This window comes from Oreochromis aureus, linkage group 4 (assembly GCF_013358895.1).
Source record: "Oreochromis aureus strain Israel breed Guangdong linkage group 4, ZZ_aureus, whole genome shotgun sequence".
NCBI classification, from domain to species: domain Eukaryota; kingdom Metazoa; phylum Chordata; class Actinopteri; order Cichliformes; family Cichlidae; genus Oreochromis; species Oreochromis aureus.
The window spans coordinates 7,001,497-7,015,738 of NC_052945.1; the positions used below are offsets into that span (position 1 = coordinate 7,001,497).

Below are 14,242 nucleotides of genomic sequence, written 5' to 3' on the forward strand. Positions count from 1 at the left end.
TTTGCCAATTTGTTTATCCGTATGTCCTTACTAAATTTTCTTCTTGTTTCTGCTTAGTGCCAGCACAATTCAAGCATGGATGATTACATTTTTATTGTGTCTTACAGAGCATCCTTGGAAAGATCTTAATGGGGAAGAAATGACAAGGACTTGGCAAATAAACTGATTTCTATTGACTCTCATTGTAGCTTGTGGAGCTTTTTCCTGTAGCGTCATCTAATCCTTTACAGGCGCGCAAAAAAACAGACACAAAACCTTAATTTATTATCGTATCATGTCGTATGGTTATGTCTGTGCTTACAGGAATGGACAGTGATGGCTCCATGCACAAAAAGGGTCTGTCGCTTAAGCTCAGTAATCCCAGAACAGTGCTCAAGGAAGCATTTTCTTCTCATTAGCAAAATGGTGAATGATGTAATTTCTCCAAAGAATGGTGTCTTATTCTTCCAACAGAGCTTCAGTTACTTGCAAAATTTATGTGTTAGCGGCTGGCCTTATTCTATCTGCAATTAGCTTTAATTTGCTGTGATCTCTGTAGCTGCCGCAGTTCAAAGCCATTAATGTTTTGACCTTGTATGTGAGTATTTGTGACTGTTAGGTGACTGTAGATAGATGTGACCGCCTCCACAGTGTGACTGTTGTACACACAAGAACTCCACCACCTTTCCTGTGTCTTTGTAGTGCAACTGAGTGTTACAGAATCCTTCCTGCCACTGTTAGAGATAATTGGCACTCCATAAACACATGATAATTGGACTGCTTTGATCCCTGCAATTTCTCACTTCTTGGCCAAAGAGGCACAGCAGTTCTGTCTCATGTTTACCACTAGTCTTTATGTGGCAGCGAGAGGATAGAGAGAGTGAAACGGGGGAGAGAGAGAGAGAGAGATTCTGTTTTCTTCTGAAGTGTTAAAAGCTCCCTGCAGGCATTACTTCCTGCATCCAGCCTCTTTTGCCATTGTTTCTCCGCTGCTTATGGCCATGACTCATAACAAACTTTCTCTTTCGCACACACATTCGCACACGCAGAGCTTAATCATGTTGTGAAAGTCTTCAAATAATCTTGTTTCTCCTTGTTTGTCCGTGTGTCTTCTTTTCCAGAGAGCCAGAGGGCGTATCGCTTTGTCCAGGGGAAGGACTGGGGTTTCAAGAAGTTCATAAGGAGGGACTTCCTGTTGGATGAGGCCAACGGTCTGCTGCCTGATGACAAACTAACTCTTTTCTGTGAGGTAAGAGGTGGAACTGTTCATTAAAACTCATGTTGTTTGTTGAACTAATTCCACTGTGTCTTCATTTTTAAGCCTTCCCAGTAGAAATTCACAGTACAGGCTGCACCTCCAAAAATGAAAATCCTTATCATCAAAATGATTGTTCATGAAATGGGATATTTCAACATTCACATCATATTCTGAGCTGTGTTTTTATTAGTTGAGCTATTTGGATTAACCCAGAATATATCATTTTAATTAAGTCAAACCTATAATTATTCAATTTTGCTGAAATACCTACATTTCCTGTGTTTTGGTGGTTTTGCCCACAAGTGATCACAACTCCTATTTCACGGAGTTGTTTTTCGTCACTACTACTTATTCTATGTCCCTCTTAGTTAATAATGTATGTTTTTATTGGTACTACATAGCCTCTGGGTTTCTGTCTTTCATCACTAACATACAAGCTGATTGTCATTCAGCCTGCATGGTGGCTTGGCTCCGATTCCTCTGATCCAAATCTGGCTGCTGCTCCTCATTGAAAATTCCCTTGTTGTTTTTCAGCTGTAACACAGGGGGCAGCAGAGGTCAACTGTCCTCTCTCTCGTTCCCCTCTGCTACTCGTAATGGAGCCAGGGAGCAGAGAAGAGGTTAAACTTTCCGGATATGTTAATGCCTTACTTGTAATGCATGCACCCATAAATGTTTAAAAAGCATGGCAGTGGCTGTTTAAAACAATTCTAATTAACCCTGCGGGTATGGAGGGGAGCATGTCTTGAAGTTTTCCCTTTTTGTAGCGGTGCAGTGTGCAAGTCTGTTTAAAGTGTTTCCAAACCGGGCTTATCGACAGAGGGGTAGGAGGGGCAGTTCTGCTTCTCCAGAGCCATGAGGGAGGGGGTAGAATTGAGTGTGTGTGCGCGTGGTATCGTATACATATAGTGTGTGTGTGTGTGTGTGTGTGTGTGTGTGTGTGTGTGTGTGTGTTTGGTTTGCCTCGTTGGGACATAATTTTGAGGATGAGACTGTTTGCTGGAGAGGATGAGGAGGAAGAGAGAGGGATTAGTTTCCTTGAAGGGCCCTCTTTTGCTCAATTCATCCACTCTCCTGAAAGGAAAGTGATGGGGTTGCTGGTTCAAGTCCTCGGTGGCCTCTTCTTCCCCCGTAAATATCTGTTGCACTGCAGTAATTAGCCAGCTCCGCTGATGAACAAGCAGGACGGCGCAAATTTATATAGCGCATTTTATACATAAGAGAAAAAGTGCCATATATGAAAATTAGATAAATGGAAGTTTTCACCATCATCAGCATAATAGCAACCATTTTTTTTTAAAAAACTCTAGAAACTTTTGGAAGAATGGCCCTAGGTGACCTGAGAGGCACACAGTTTATTTTCTCAGAGAAAGTCAGAGATGTGATATATAGACAGGCAGCAGTGTTTTTAGAATCAATTCTGAAAGAAAAAATACTGCACGGGAGTGTGTTATTCGAAAAAGGGCAGTCTGGAAGTGGGGTGTTTTTGTGCGGTAGTGATGAAATTGCCAGTATTGAGGGGAGTGGTAGTATTTTTCACCAACATGTGTGAAGAATGGTTGGCAGAGTTAGCTACTGGGTGGAGCATAGTGGGTGGATGGTGGTAAGAAAGTGTGGACGGGTGTTTGAATCTCTTTTCCTGGTCTTTTTCCATGTGAAAGTGATGCCCAGTGTTTACTGTCAGAGACCTGGCTCCACTTTCGTCCAGATGGTCCCATCCTGCATCTGAGAGAGCCCCATCGCCCCAGAGCCCAGCCCGCTCCCTCTTCTCTCTTCTCTCATCTCTTCTCCTTCCTCTTTTTCCCCTCCATCTTATCTCTCATTCAGACCCAATCTCCTCCTCCTCCTTTCCCTTTTCCTTTCATGTCTTGCTGCCTCCCACTTGGAGCATCACAGTTTCTTACTTTTTTCTCCTCATTCTACCTTCACCTCTGCTTCGTATCCCTTGCCTCTCCCGTCTGCTGAGCTTCTCTACTTTTACTTCCTTCCTCTTTTCCCTCCCTTATTTCTTCCTCTTTTAGTATTTCTAGTAGAGTGTCAGAGAGGCAAAAAGGCTATGAAAAGAAGCCAGATTAAGGTTGGAGGGGGGAACTGACTCAGCCGCTCCTCCTGACCCCCTGGTCTTTCTGCTCAGTTCAGTTGCCTCCAGAGACATTAGTAATTCAAATTTAACACAGTGAAATCTGTCTATGTCTGTCTATGTGTCATGTCAGAAAGTGCCTAAACAATAGCTGATGTGTTTTCTCTCTGTCTCTTCCTTTGTCTCCATCTCTTTTTGTCTTTCTATCCCTGCCAAACCACTGCAGACACCTGCAGGTATTTAATGAGGAGATAGCTCCCATTAAAGGTGCTGCGTTGGCTGTCAAAAGAGAGCATGAGGGACAGGGGGAGATAAAAAGGAGGGGAAGAAGGCACAGAGAGAGAAGACTGAAGGAAAAGCCTTCTTGCGAATGTGGGCACAATGGGTGGCATCAAGCCGCAGGGGTAAAGAACAGATGAAGATGAAAAATAAAGGACAAAAACAAAAGGCCAAGATTGGTTTTGGGATTTTTTTTAACCTTCATTTTTCTTCCTCCTCTTCTATTGGGATGCTGAGGTAAGGGAGGTTAAACCCTGTCTCTCTGTAACTCACCTTCTCCTCCCCTGTCAGCACCACAGGTAACCTCTAACTCTAAGGTCAAACCACTGCTCATCCTATTGTCCATGCTACAGGTAATGCAGATGCTTAAGAGAAATTTTAGAGTAATGCCAGACTCACTCGGGAGGACCAGTGGCTCCTCAAACAAAAAAAAACCCCAACAACTTTGGGTTGCCGTTATTTGCCTGCAGGCAGAGTCGTGTTGACTGACAATGTAAGAGTTAGTCAGAAAGTCTGTTTTGATTGACTAAAGGGGAAAGAAGAGGTTGTTTTGGAAAGTTTGTAGTGAAACGTACCTGTCAGTCATTGTAAATTGGCCACTGAAAAGCAGAGGCACAGTGGTCCCCTTTTACTCCATTAGAACTAGAGTCACAGAACTAAGGTTGCTGCACAGATATGGTTTATTTCTCCTCCTGTCCTGTCTGCTGTGGCTTCAGGGCCTTATTCCAGGAAGTGTATTCAACAAACTCTGAGTTTAAAAATAAACTCAGAGTTCGGCAACTCTGAGTGTCCTGCTCCAGTAAGGTGGGTCAGAGTAAGTTTCGACAGCTCTGAGTATTTTCTTCCTGAGTTAAGCATGTGCACGGCTAGAGAAAGAAAGCCATCATCGGACCTCCATTTTAATCCATCGGACCAGTGGAGTGTGCACCATGAGGTTTAGCTTGTATAGCTCTGTCATAAACATAGACAGAATAAAAGTTTGATATAAAAATAATAATTTTTTAATACTGTCTGTGGTCAACTTGAATTTTCATTAGAAGCTGGAATCTTATTTCAAATTTCAAGCTGCCAGGGACAAAATGCAGGTGAAAAAAATTACAGAGAAACAGATAAGACGGTTTACTAATTGACCTGTGACATTAGTTATCCAGATAGAAATAAACTCTGGGGTGGATCCACCCTCAAAGCAGATTTTTTTTAAATTATATGAACAACCTTTTTTTAAATATTAAGTAAATGTTTAATAGGTTTTTATAAGTGTAAAAGTGTAAAATCTGACACAATCATTGTCTTCATCCTTAAATTAGAATCTTACTGATTAGCACTTATGTTAAGTACTGGGATTTTCATGTTTGCAAAAATAAAAACTTCTGCAGTTGATTTGCTCTGCACTGAACTTTGACAGCAACTTTATGAATTAGAAATCAAAACCAAGTGTCAGTCAGTTGGTTCAGGTACAGCAGGAGGAGAGGAGTCAAACTCAGTTCTTTCGAAGAAAACCTGCCAGCAAGCAGGTTAAGTTCACAGAGTCTGTTAACTCAGTAACCAGCTCAGAGTTTAGGTTAACTCTATTTCTGAAGCAGAAAACTGGAGTTTTTGTCGTCTCAAGATTAACAAATTCAGATTTGTTAGCTTAAACCAGCTTCCTCAAATAGTGCCAGGAGCAAATACAGGATGAACCACAACAGCATCTGTTTCCACCATGCAGAAACTGTTTTCTCTGTCTTAACTTTGGATAGAGATGAGCCTGTATGTAATATTTTTGACCCCTTTTTTTTTTTTTTTTTTTTTTTTTACACACACAAATTTCTTTATTGCTAACATTTTGGTCAAAATGTCAAATCTTAAAAAGGCAAATGTAATTTTAGAAAGGAAAACCTGTCATTGAAAAACAGGATTCAAATGTGAGAACCAAACTGGAACCTATTGATTCCTTTTTTTTTTTCCATCCACAATCAGGGTTTGTATTTTGCCCCTGCAACAATCACTTCGATTCACTGGAGAGTATGCAGAGGGAAAATGACTGTTGATAAAACCTGGATTGGCATTGATTTTACTTTCCATTCAAGCACCAACCACTCGTAAACCTGAGAACTACTTCATATTTGGCGGCTGTCTGATTTAGACATAAATTAACCGCTAAGCTGGAGATGAAGTTTTCAGATGGGGACATTTTTTCAGGTTCTGTAAACATCACTGGAAAGTGCCATAGAGAAAAGAGAAAAAGCAAGTTTGTTTAATAAGTTAGAACGTCTTTATCAGCAGTGGAGTGACGTATTTCAGACTGAAACAGAATATGTATGGGGGTGGGTTTAATTACAAGAAGATTCAAAATCATAAATGTGGGCTGCTTAGTAAATATAGCATAGAAGAAAGCTGCAGAGAGATAAGAAGTGAAAAGGAGTTGAGGAAGCGCATAGCCAAACCACACTGTTTGATCCAGAAGAGGAAAATTAAATTAGTAAAACAGGCTATGACCACAGTTTTTGAAAATTGGAACAGTTTTTCCAAATGAAAACCCAAAACACCCTTCATAATATGATCGTACAGTGCTGGCTGCCGTGGTCTTCAAGCTAGCAGTGAAGATAGAGCATGTTGGGTAGAGCATTCCATAATTGGATACATTTATTCATGGGCACCTAAGATGTTTCAGTTTATTTCAACCTTGTGTACTTCCAATTGATGTGGTCATGTGACTTTGTATATTTAACCTCTATTGTGAAGATTCATGTAATGACAGGTTTGTGTGCACACAGCAGCCGACTTACATGCTAGAGTTTGACTGTTGCTGTGGTCAGTGTATCAGTCTTTACTCTATGCTGAGGAAACTTAGCAGCTAAATGCAATGGGCAGAAAAATTCATGGATCATTAACAGGATTAAAGTTTGATTAAGCTTGACAGTTGGTCGCATTGTTGGATCCAGAGAACTGGAAGATGGAGGCAGAGGCAGAAAAACAACAGGAAGCCTGGAAAACAAAGCATCATAAAAACCTTGTTTCTGTGCTCAGTACTCCCACGTTAGGAAGAAAACATTGCACCGTGGCAGTCACAGTCAGACTGGGCTCCGATGAGGCCAGAATTGGAGAATCTTGGTGTTCCTGAATGATTGAGACACTAAAAATGAATCATCACCTTTGATAAATGTTCTGACTGGATTGACTGAGCACTCAGCTCTCCTTGTGGTCGCTGAAAATATTGGTGCAACCTGATGGAGAAGGTTTATATTTTATTACAAAGCCAAAATGAAAAGGAAAAAGAAGTCCAGAGAGCAACTAATGACTTACAAATAGAAATATAGTGACCTGCGTATGATTTCTCATAGCCAGTGGTAGCCATGAAAAGCTCAGAAAAGAAGATTTTCTTCCCATGCAGAAATGAACCATTTTATCTAGTTTGTTACTACATGTCCAATGCACAAGTTTCTTCAGATTTATGCTCAAACTTTTGAGAATCTTCTTCTTTTTTTTTTTTTTTTTTTTTCTTAATGCATGAGACTTAAAGCCACAAAAGCAACATTAATGGGAAAGATACTCAAGCAAAAGGGCAGAAGCTAAGAAGCAGGAAAGACCTAGGCTGAAATAATTTTTCAAATCTAAAGGTTAAATGTCTAGTAGTAGTAATAGTAGTAGTATAATAGTATAATAATACTGTTATTATTATTATTATCGTTTTTGTTGTTGTTATTATTATTAACATTTACAAAACTATACATGCAACTTTGCACAAAATTTTATGCACCTTTGTGTGATTCATATAAGGGTAATGAGTTCATATGTGAAGCTCAGCACTTGCATGTGTTACCTGGAAGATGGTTCAGTGTGTTGTCTTTTCTTTTTCTTTTTCTGCTCTTGATAACTTTAACTCCTGCAGAATAACTATCTTTGATGTGATTTACAGTATAATAATATTTTGTGACTTTGGCCATAGCTAGAGTTTTAAAAGCCCTTTCTTCAAGGCTCCTCCAGTACACCTCTCCTAGGGTGGGAGAATAAATGAGTGGGGTGCTGATGTTCAGCTGTTTCCTCCTCTTCCTCATGGTGTTAGCGCGGTTCGCCTCTCCCATCGGTGGGTAAGCACTTTGCCGGGTGACAGCACCCATCCTTCACAGGGCCCTGCCATATGCTGTGCTGCTGTCAGAGGAGACGACTGCAGATGCTCCAGCTGCTCTCTCCCTGCACACTGAACAAGACGGGCATGCACACACTCACACACATGAGCAGCACTTGGTTCAGGATAAAGAGGCAGCGGTGAGAGACACAAGGAAGAAGGGGCGTGGGAGAAAGGATGCACAGAGAGAATTGTTTTTTGTTAGGCAAAAGGGAAATGAGGTGAAATATATTTGTATAGTTCTGTTTTTTTTTTTTAGTAGCTAAATGGTGTAAATTTGGATTTAATCAAAGACTGATATGTAAAACTGCTGATTGAAGGTGAAACAACAAAGCAAACAGTGCAAGCTTGACCCCCCTCTGTCTCACAGTGTGACTTGAGCCACAGTGGATCCTTTAATAGATACTGCCTTTGCAATGCTTTTGCACCAACAGCACATAAATATTCTTTCATTTCCCATCAAAAGCACTTTGCTTCTCCCAGAGTAAAGGCTGCAGAAAATTGAACAAACAGGCAACTTTTGCCTGTTTATTTATTTTCTTTGTCCAAACATTTCCTTCAAGCTTCTTAGATCGGGCATCAGAGTCTCAAAGCTTATCACTTTGGTGTCTGTGATCTTCCAGCAGAGAAAACAAAGCTACTTAAAAGGAGACCCAAATGGCTGGTTCTCATAGACTGAAAGCAGAGGCTCATGCTCGCAGCTAGTGGTGATACTGAGCGCGTGTTGGTTGTGTGTGTCTGTCTGTGTCTGCATGTGTGTAGAGGAACTGCGTCTCAGTCTGTGTGTGTGTGTGCCTGTATGTGTAAGAACAAAGTTGGCTTGGCTCAGCACACTTGGCTGCGAATCAGGACCTGAGCCATGATACTCGTTCAGCAGCTTGACTTCAAATCATGCATGAAATATGCCTGTGTCTGTGTAGATTCACCAAAATACCTCCATGTCAGTGGCAGGGCAGTATGTCTGTCTATGAGCAGAGTCAGAAATTCACACAGCTGGGTCCCTGCACGCAGCCAGTAAAGTGACCACTGTAAGACCAGGATGCTTACCTATAGTTAACATTTTGTGAAAACTTTAACTTTCTTGGCTTAACATTGTAGTGGGCTGTTGGTCGGAATTGGAAAAGAAGAGCTACTGTTGTGTTTGGCCAAAAACTAATTATTCTTACCTTGGATTAAAACGGCTATCAATAATCCAGCTTTTCCCATTATGCAATGAGCAACAGCATTCTCATTTTGTACTACACCTGGCAAAGTAGTTTTCCTCATTTTCCCACATTTCCTTTAGCAAATGTGATAATGAGTGTTCAGCACATTTTTGTAATGTTTAGAAATAAACTCAGAAATGCCCAAATGTATTGTTATTCTGTTATCATGTCATTGATGGAAAAATGCCCTGAGCTTTCAGTGGACTGTTTGATAATCTGGTTTTTTTTTTGGGTTTGTTTTGTGTTGTTTTTTTAAATGCACCCTCAGTAGCCACTGTATTAAACTTGTACTTGTTTGGATTCTTTTGCCTTCATAATTGGTTTAGTTCTTCTTGGCATAGAGACAACAAGTTGCTGGAAACGTTCTGGAAATATTGACATGATAGCATGATGCAATGTGCTGTTCTACCACATCCCGAAAGTGCAGTCTTAGATTGATATTTATTAACTGTAGAGGTCATTTGAAAGTAACCACCAGAAGACACATGCACTTTAATTAAAGGGGATGCACACAGTCAGCACTATCATGATCCTCAGTTGGCACTAAGGGGCCCAAACAAAATATCCCCCACACCCATACAACACTACCCCCAGCATGAACTATTGATACACGGCAGAATGGATTCATGCTTGCATGTTTTGTTTTGTTTTGTGTTTTGCCAAATTCTAACTATATAAAAGCAGAAATCAAGCCTCGTCAGACCAGGCAGTGTTGTTCCTCTCTTTGATTGTCCAGTTTTGCTGAGCCTGTGCCAATTTTAGCCTCAGTCGTCTGCTCTAAGTTGACAAAAGTGGCACTTGATGTGGTCTTCTGCTGCTGTAGACAATCTGCTTTAAGGGTTGACATGTTGTGGATTCAGAGATCCTCAGCTTTGGTGGGTATTTGAGTTACTGTTGCCTTCGTTTCAGCTCCAAACAGTCTGCCTATACTCCAGCATTTTCACCCTGAGAACTGGGTATTTTCTCCTCTTCGGATCAGTCTTTGTAAACTCTAGAGCTGGTTGGACAGAAAATCTCAGTAGATCAGCAATTTCTGAAATACTCAGATCAGGCAGCGTGTGTGGCACCAAGAAACTTGCCACATTCAGAGCCACTGAAATCCCCTTTCTTCCCCATTTTCTCGCTTGGTTTGAACTGTAGCTTGTTGTCTTGACCAAGTGTGCAGCCGTAAATGCATTGAGTTACTACAATGCGAATGACTGATTAGATATTTGTGTTAATTAGCAGTTGAACAGGTGTATTTAATTAAGTGGTCGGTGAGTGTGTAAACTAATATTAAAGATATTAATATACGTGTTAACATACACATGAAACAAAGATTCATATATTGAGGTTAATCTACTTTATGTGCACGTGATCCCTGTTAGCCAAAAGCTTCAAACACAGAGTTTCTGACAGTCTTTTCTTAGCTATGTATGGTGTCAGTGAGAGGAGATATCTCTAACATGACTTTTTTTTGTGCACAAAGCCCCACTCATATGCTGTTCAAATGTTTTGTTTGTGAGGGGCAGCTGATTCAGAAAGGTATCATAAAGGGTGCGGAAGGAAATGAAATGGCTTATTTCAGACAGAGGATGAACTGACTGGCTGCACCAGGGGTTGGTATAAGATAGATAAGGTATATTTTAAACTGTGGTTTCTGCTGCTAACAATCTTATGGCACTATGGTCTTGCATAGTAGGAGTAACCACAAGCTGTATCAAAAACTGCTGTAGTGGTGTTTTTGTTGTTATGCAGCAGTGTTCTTTGTCTGTTTGGGGCTCGTGTCTGTAGCTGCTCAGACTAGTCATCCAGTAGTTAGTGGTTGGTTCTTTTTTTCCTAAGTTTTCTGCAAACAAAACAGAAATAAAATTAATTACTCTTTGTTCACCAAAGGGAAGACCGAGCAAACACTGGAAATATAAGAGCTTCCATTAAATCCTTATGGGTGGAATAAGGAGGTTAAAAAACAATGATCAGCTGGGAGGAAGTGAATAGCCTTTAATTAAAGAAGGTGGCGGTTTTAGCTGTCGCCTTCCTGTGAACAGTGTTTATTTCTGACTTTTGTTTAATAGCTCTGGGATTTAGGGCTATGTTTGTTTAATGGTGTCAGGACCAAATCAGATTCATCTATTATTCTGTGGTTTAATCAGTTCTGTCACCTGTTGCAGCTGCCAGAGGGCCACTAACTCAGACTCGTGTATTAGACTGTCTCCAAACTCCAACATCCTGTCATTGCGCTTTGTTTTTTTGAGTTTTGTGAGCAATAAAATCTAAAAGTAGATGCAGGGAATGAGTAAGAGAGCTGCAGAGCGGGTCTGTGACATCAAGCCTGTTTACTCTAGCTGGTTAGAGAGCGGAGAGCAAGTCGTACATTATAAAAAGATGGTGATGAATTTTTGTGCTTAGGGGTTCAAATGACAATTTCAAAGATCACAGATCTTTAGAGAGTTTGTCGATGAAATGAGTAGGTGTACATGATGAGTGTGTATTTATGTTGTTTATCGAAAAATACTGGAATTGCATGCACTTTGTTATTAGATTTATTCCTCAGATGGCATGCACTCACCTCGTTGTTGCGTCTTAAAAATCTATTATAAAATGCGTAATGTGCAATATTTTCCTCTGACATTTGATTCAGGTTCAATTGCAATCAAATTTCCATTAAAAATGTAAATAACAGATAATGAAATTCTGAAGTACGGCTTAATGAAGCCATACCTGTGCTTTTCCTTAAACTAACTCGTGATACATTTGTAATGATTTATTTAAACACATTTGTTCCACTGAAGCAGTAGAAACACAACTAGTAGTGAATCCTCAGACTAGCAGTGTGCTTGATTTGAAACACAGCGGTGATATAATGTGGGTAATGCTGTAAAAGATGTTTGTCTGATTTAATTTGTTAATGCTTCTGTAGTTACCTCCAGAGAGATCAATAGTAGGTTTTTAGTGGCCCCAGGCAGCCAGATTTGGATCACTGTCAGCCATTTAGTATGGTGTGGTTGCCACTGTAGGAAGCACTTTTCATGTCTATTCAGTGCTTTCAGTGAATAATCTTTGTCAAGGCAAATGAGTGTGCTAGAGCTGCATTACATCGCACTGTCACATCTAAAGGCAAAAGTGAGGTGTGCAATAAAATGGTGAAATGATTGAAGAAAACAATATATATCACACAACAGAACTGACTTTATACTTAAAGAAAAATAAAGTGTATCATTGTGAGACTACTGATACTAAAAGACAGACTGATTGGGAGCAACACTGATCTAATAGAGTAGGATGGAAAACATGCAGTAAATCAGGTTCTGGTTTCATTTAATGCAGTTTTCCAAATGTGGAACTGTTATCTGCCTTTTTTCCCCCTCAGTGGCGGCAAATGACCCAAAACTTGCAAATGTGTGATTTCAAATGCATTCAGCAACAGCCTCACACTGATATTTTTAATTTGCATAATTAATAAGGCACAATGGTAACATTTCCTCTGTATGTGTGTGTTGCACACATACAGACGATTAAAAATAACATCTGTGTTATGTAAATTGTTTTCAGACAATCTTGGTATCAGGTTTTATTTTCGAAATATGGGCATAATTGTTCCAATTCCAAACAATTAAAATAAGGCTACCATTTTGGCAGCGGCTCGTTGCCAACCTGGCAACCATTTCTGAACCATTTACTGTCAGACTTTGCTTCTGCCTGCAGAGATGGACAGAATTTGTTTTTCCCATTATGTTCATTGGGTTGTTTTTCTTAGAAGAATGACCCAAAAAGTTAACAAATTTAAGCTGCTGAATAACTGTGCAAAACATCCTACTTTAACAGGTTATTGTTTTAATATACCACATAACAAATACTCTTAATTTTAAGACTTGTTTTGTTCATCGAATGGGATCCTTAATGATCTCAGAAGTAAAGAGTTGGAAAGATTTATATTTGATTATCATGTGCCGAATCGGAAGGACAGTCATGAAAATGTGTGGTGAGGACCTCTGGGAGAAAGCAGCATAAAGGAATTCTATTTTGCATAGAACTAGTGGATATTTATTCTCACCCTGAGTGCTGTCTGTCTAGATAGCACCTCTTCAGGTTAGAAGTGTGCCTTCACTCAAAGCAGGTCATTAAAACTATGTTGTGTGGAAAGTCAAATAGTATTTATGCAAATAATCTATGGTAAAAAATAACAGAAGAAAGAAGGAAGTTACCCTTTTTAAAATAATACATCAGCAGCAAGTAGTGTCCTGTCATATGTGTGAGAATCTGTGGAGTTTGCATGCATCTGTCCATATGTCTGTCTGCTTCGTCCGTCATCTCGGCCCGTGTTTACGTGTTTGTGAACGCACCGAGAAAATGAGTCTTGGCAGGTAAAGGAACAAGTGTTCCATAACTTAATGAATTTCATTTGATTTGAATCTCTTTTTTTCCTTTTTCAAACTATTTCACGCATGGCAAAACACTGTAAATCCATAAACAAACACATAAACAGGCAGAAAAAGATTGATGCATTATGAATAAATCATCTGGGTGCTGAAACTCAATATTAACTCTGCGTTGCCTGGAGGGTTTAGAATGAGATTCATCTTGATGTCTGAGGAACTAACTGGGAGGCAAGCGCTTTAGTAAGTACTTATCTCGGGAACTTAATTACCAAAACAAATGATGATTGTGGTGATATAGCTGCAATGATTCTTCATTACTGTTATTTTCTTACCTAAGGTTGTATACATAAGTGGTTTTTGTCGTCGTCATCATCATGATAATCATCAGTATAACTACTGGGTAATAAATACAAATCAGTCAGTCATTTAGTTGGTTGGTTGGTTAATTCAGTTCTTTCATTGCAGTTACTATGGAGTTTTCCTCTGAGGGATCATTCTTACTGACCTCGTTGACACCAAAACTCAAACTCTAGAAGCAAAGTCGAGTTAAAATTTTGATATTGACCAACATTCAGTTAACACTCCATTACTGAGGTATCTTTAAAGAAAAACTTCCTTCTGGCGAGCAAAGTTTACATTTCCGTTAGCGTACATTTACCCGGGGTGCCTCCACATCTCATCCTGAACAATCTAATATTAAGGAAAAACGATATGAGGATGGGAGGATGTCATGACTGTGACACTCTTATAGCAAGTTGGACTTCATATAAAAACGTATAAAACAACCAGTGTGACATCATCCAGCTGTTTTGAAGCCTGTACCTGAGCTTTTGCTTTGCTGAAGCCAGATGTGATGTGACTCAGAGCTTTCATACAGTTGGTACTTGTCAGCTGCGAGGTGGGGAGCACAACTTAGAAAATTAATGTGATGCTGTACTAAGAAAAAACTAGAAACTAACAATAAAACCCATAAAT

At 39.8% G+C, this 14,242-nt stretch overlaps 1 protein-coding gene across 4 annotated transcripts in view; it reads left to right on the forward strand.

Moving 5' to 3' along the window:
- The window catches only part of LOC116309307 (speckle type BTB/POZ protein), a 100,396-nt gene that overhangs the window by 64,137 nt on the left and 22,017 nt on the right, over nucleotides 1-14,242 (forward strand). For all 4 annotated transcript variants that reach the window (XM_039611564.1, XM_031725876.2, XM_031725879.2 and 1 more), the window contains exon 6: nucleotides 1,101-1,228. In XM_039611564.1, the coding sequence (XP_039467498.1) occupies nucleotides 1,101-1,228 (128 nt within the window). The remainder of the gene's footprint in view (nucleotides 1-1,100; nucleotides 1,229-14,242) is intronic.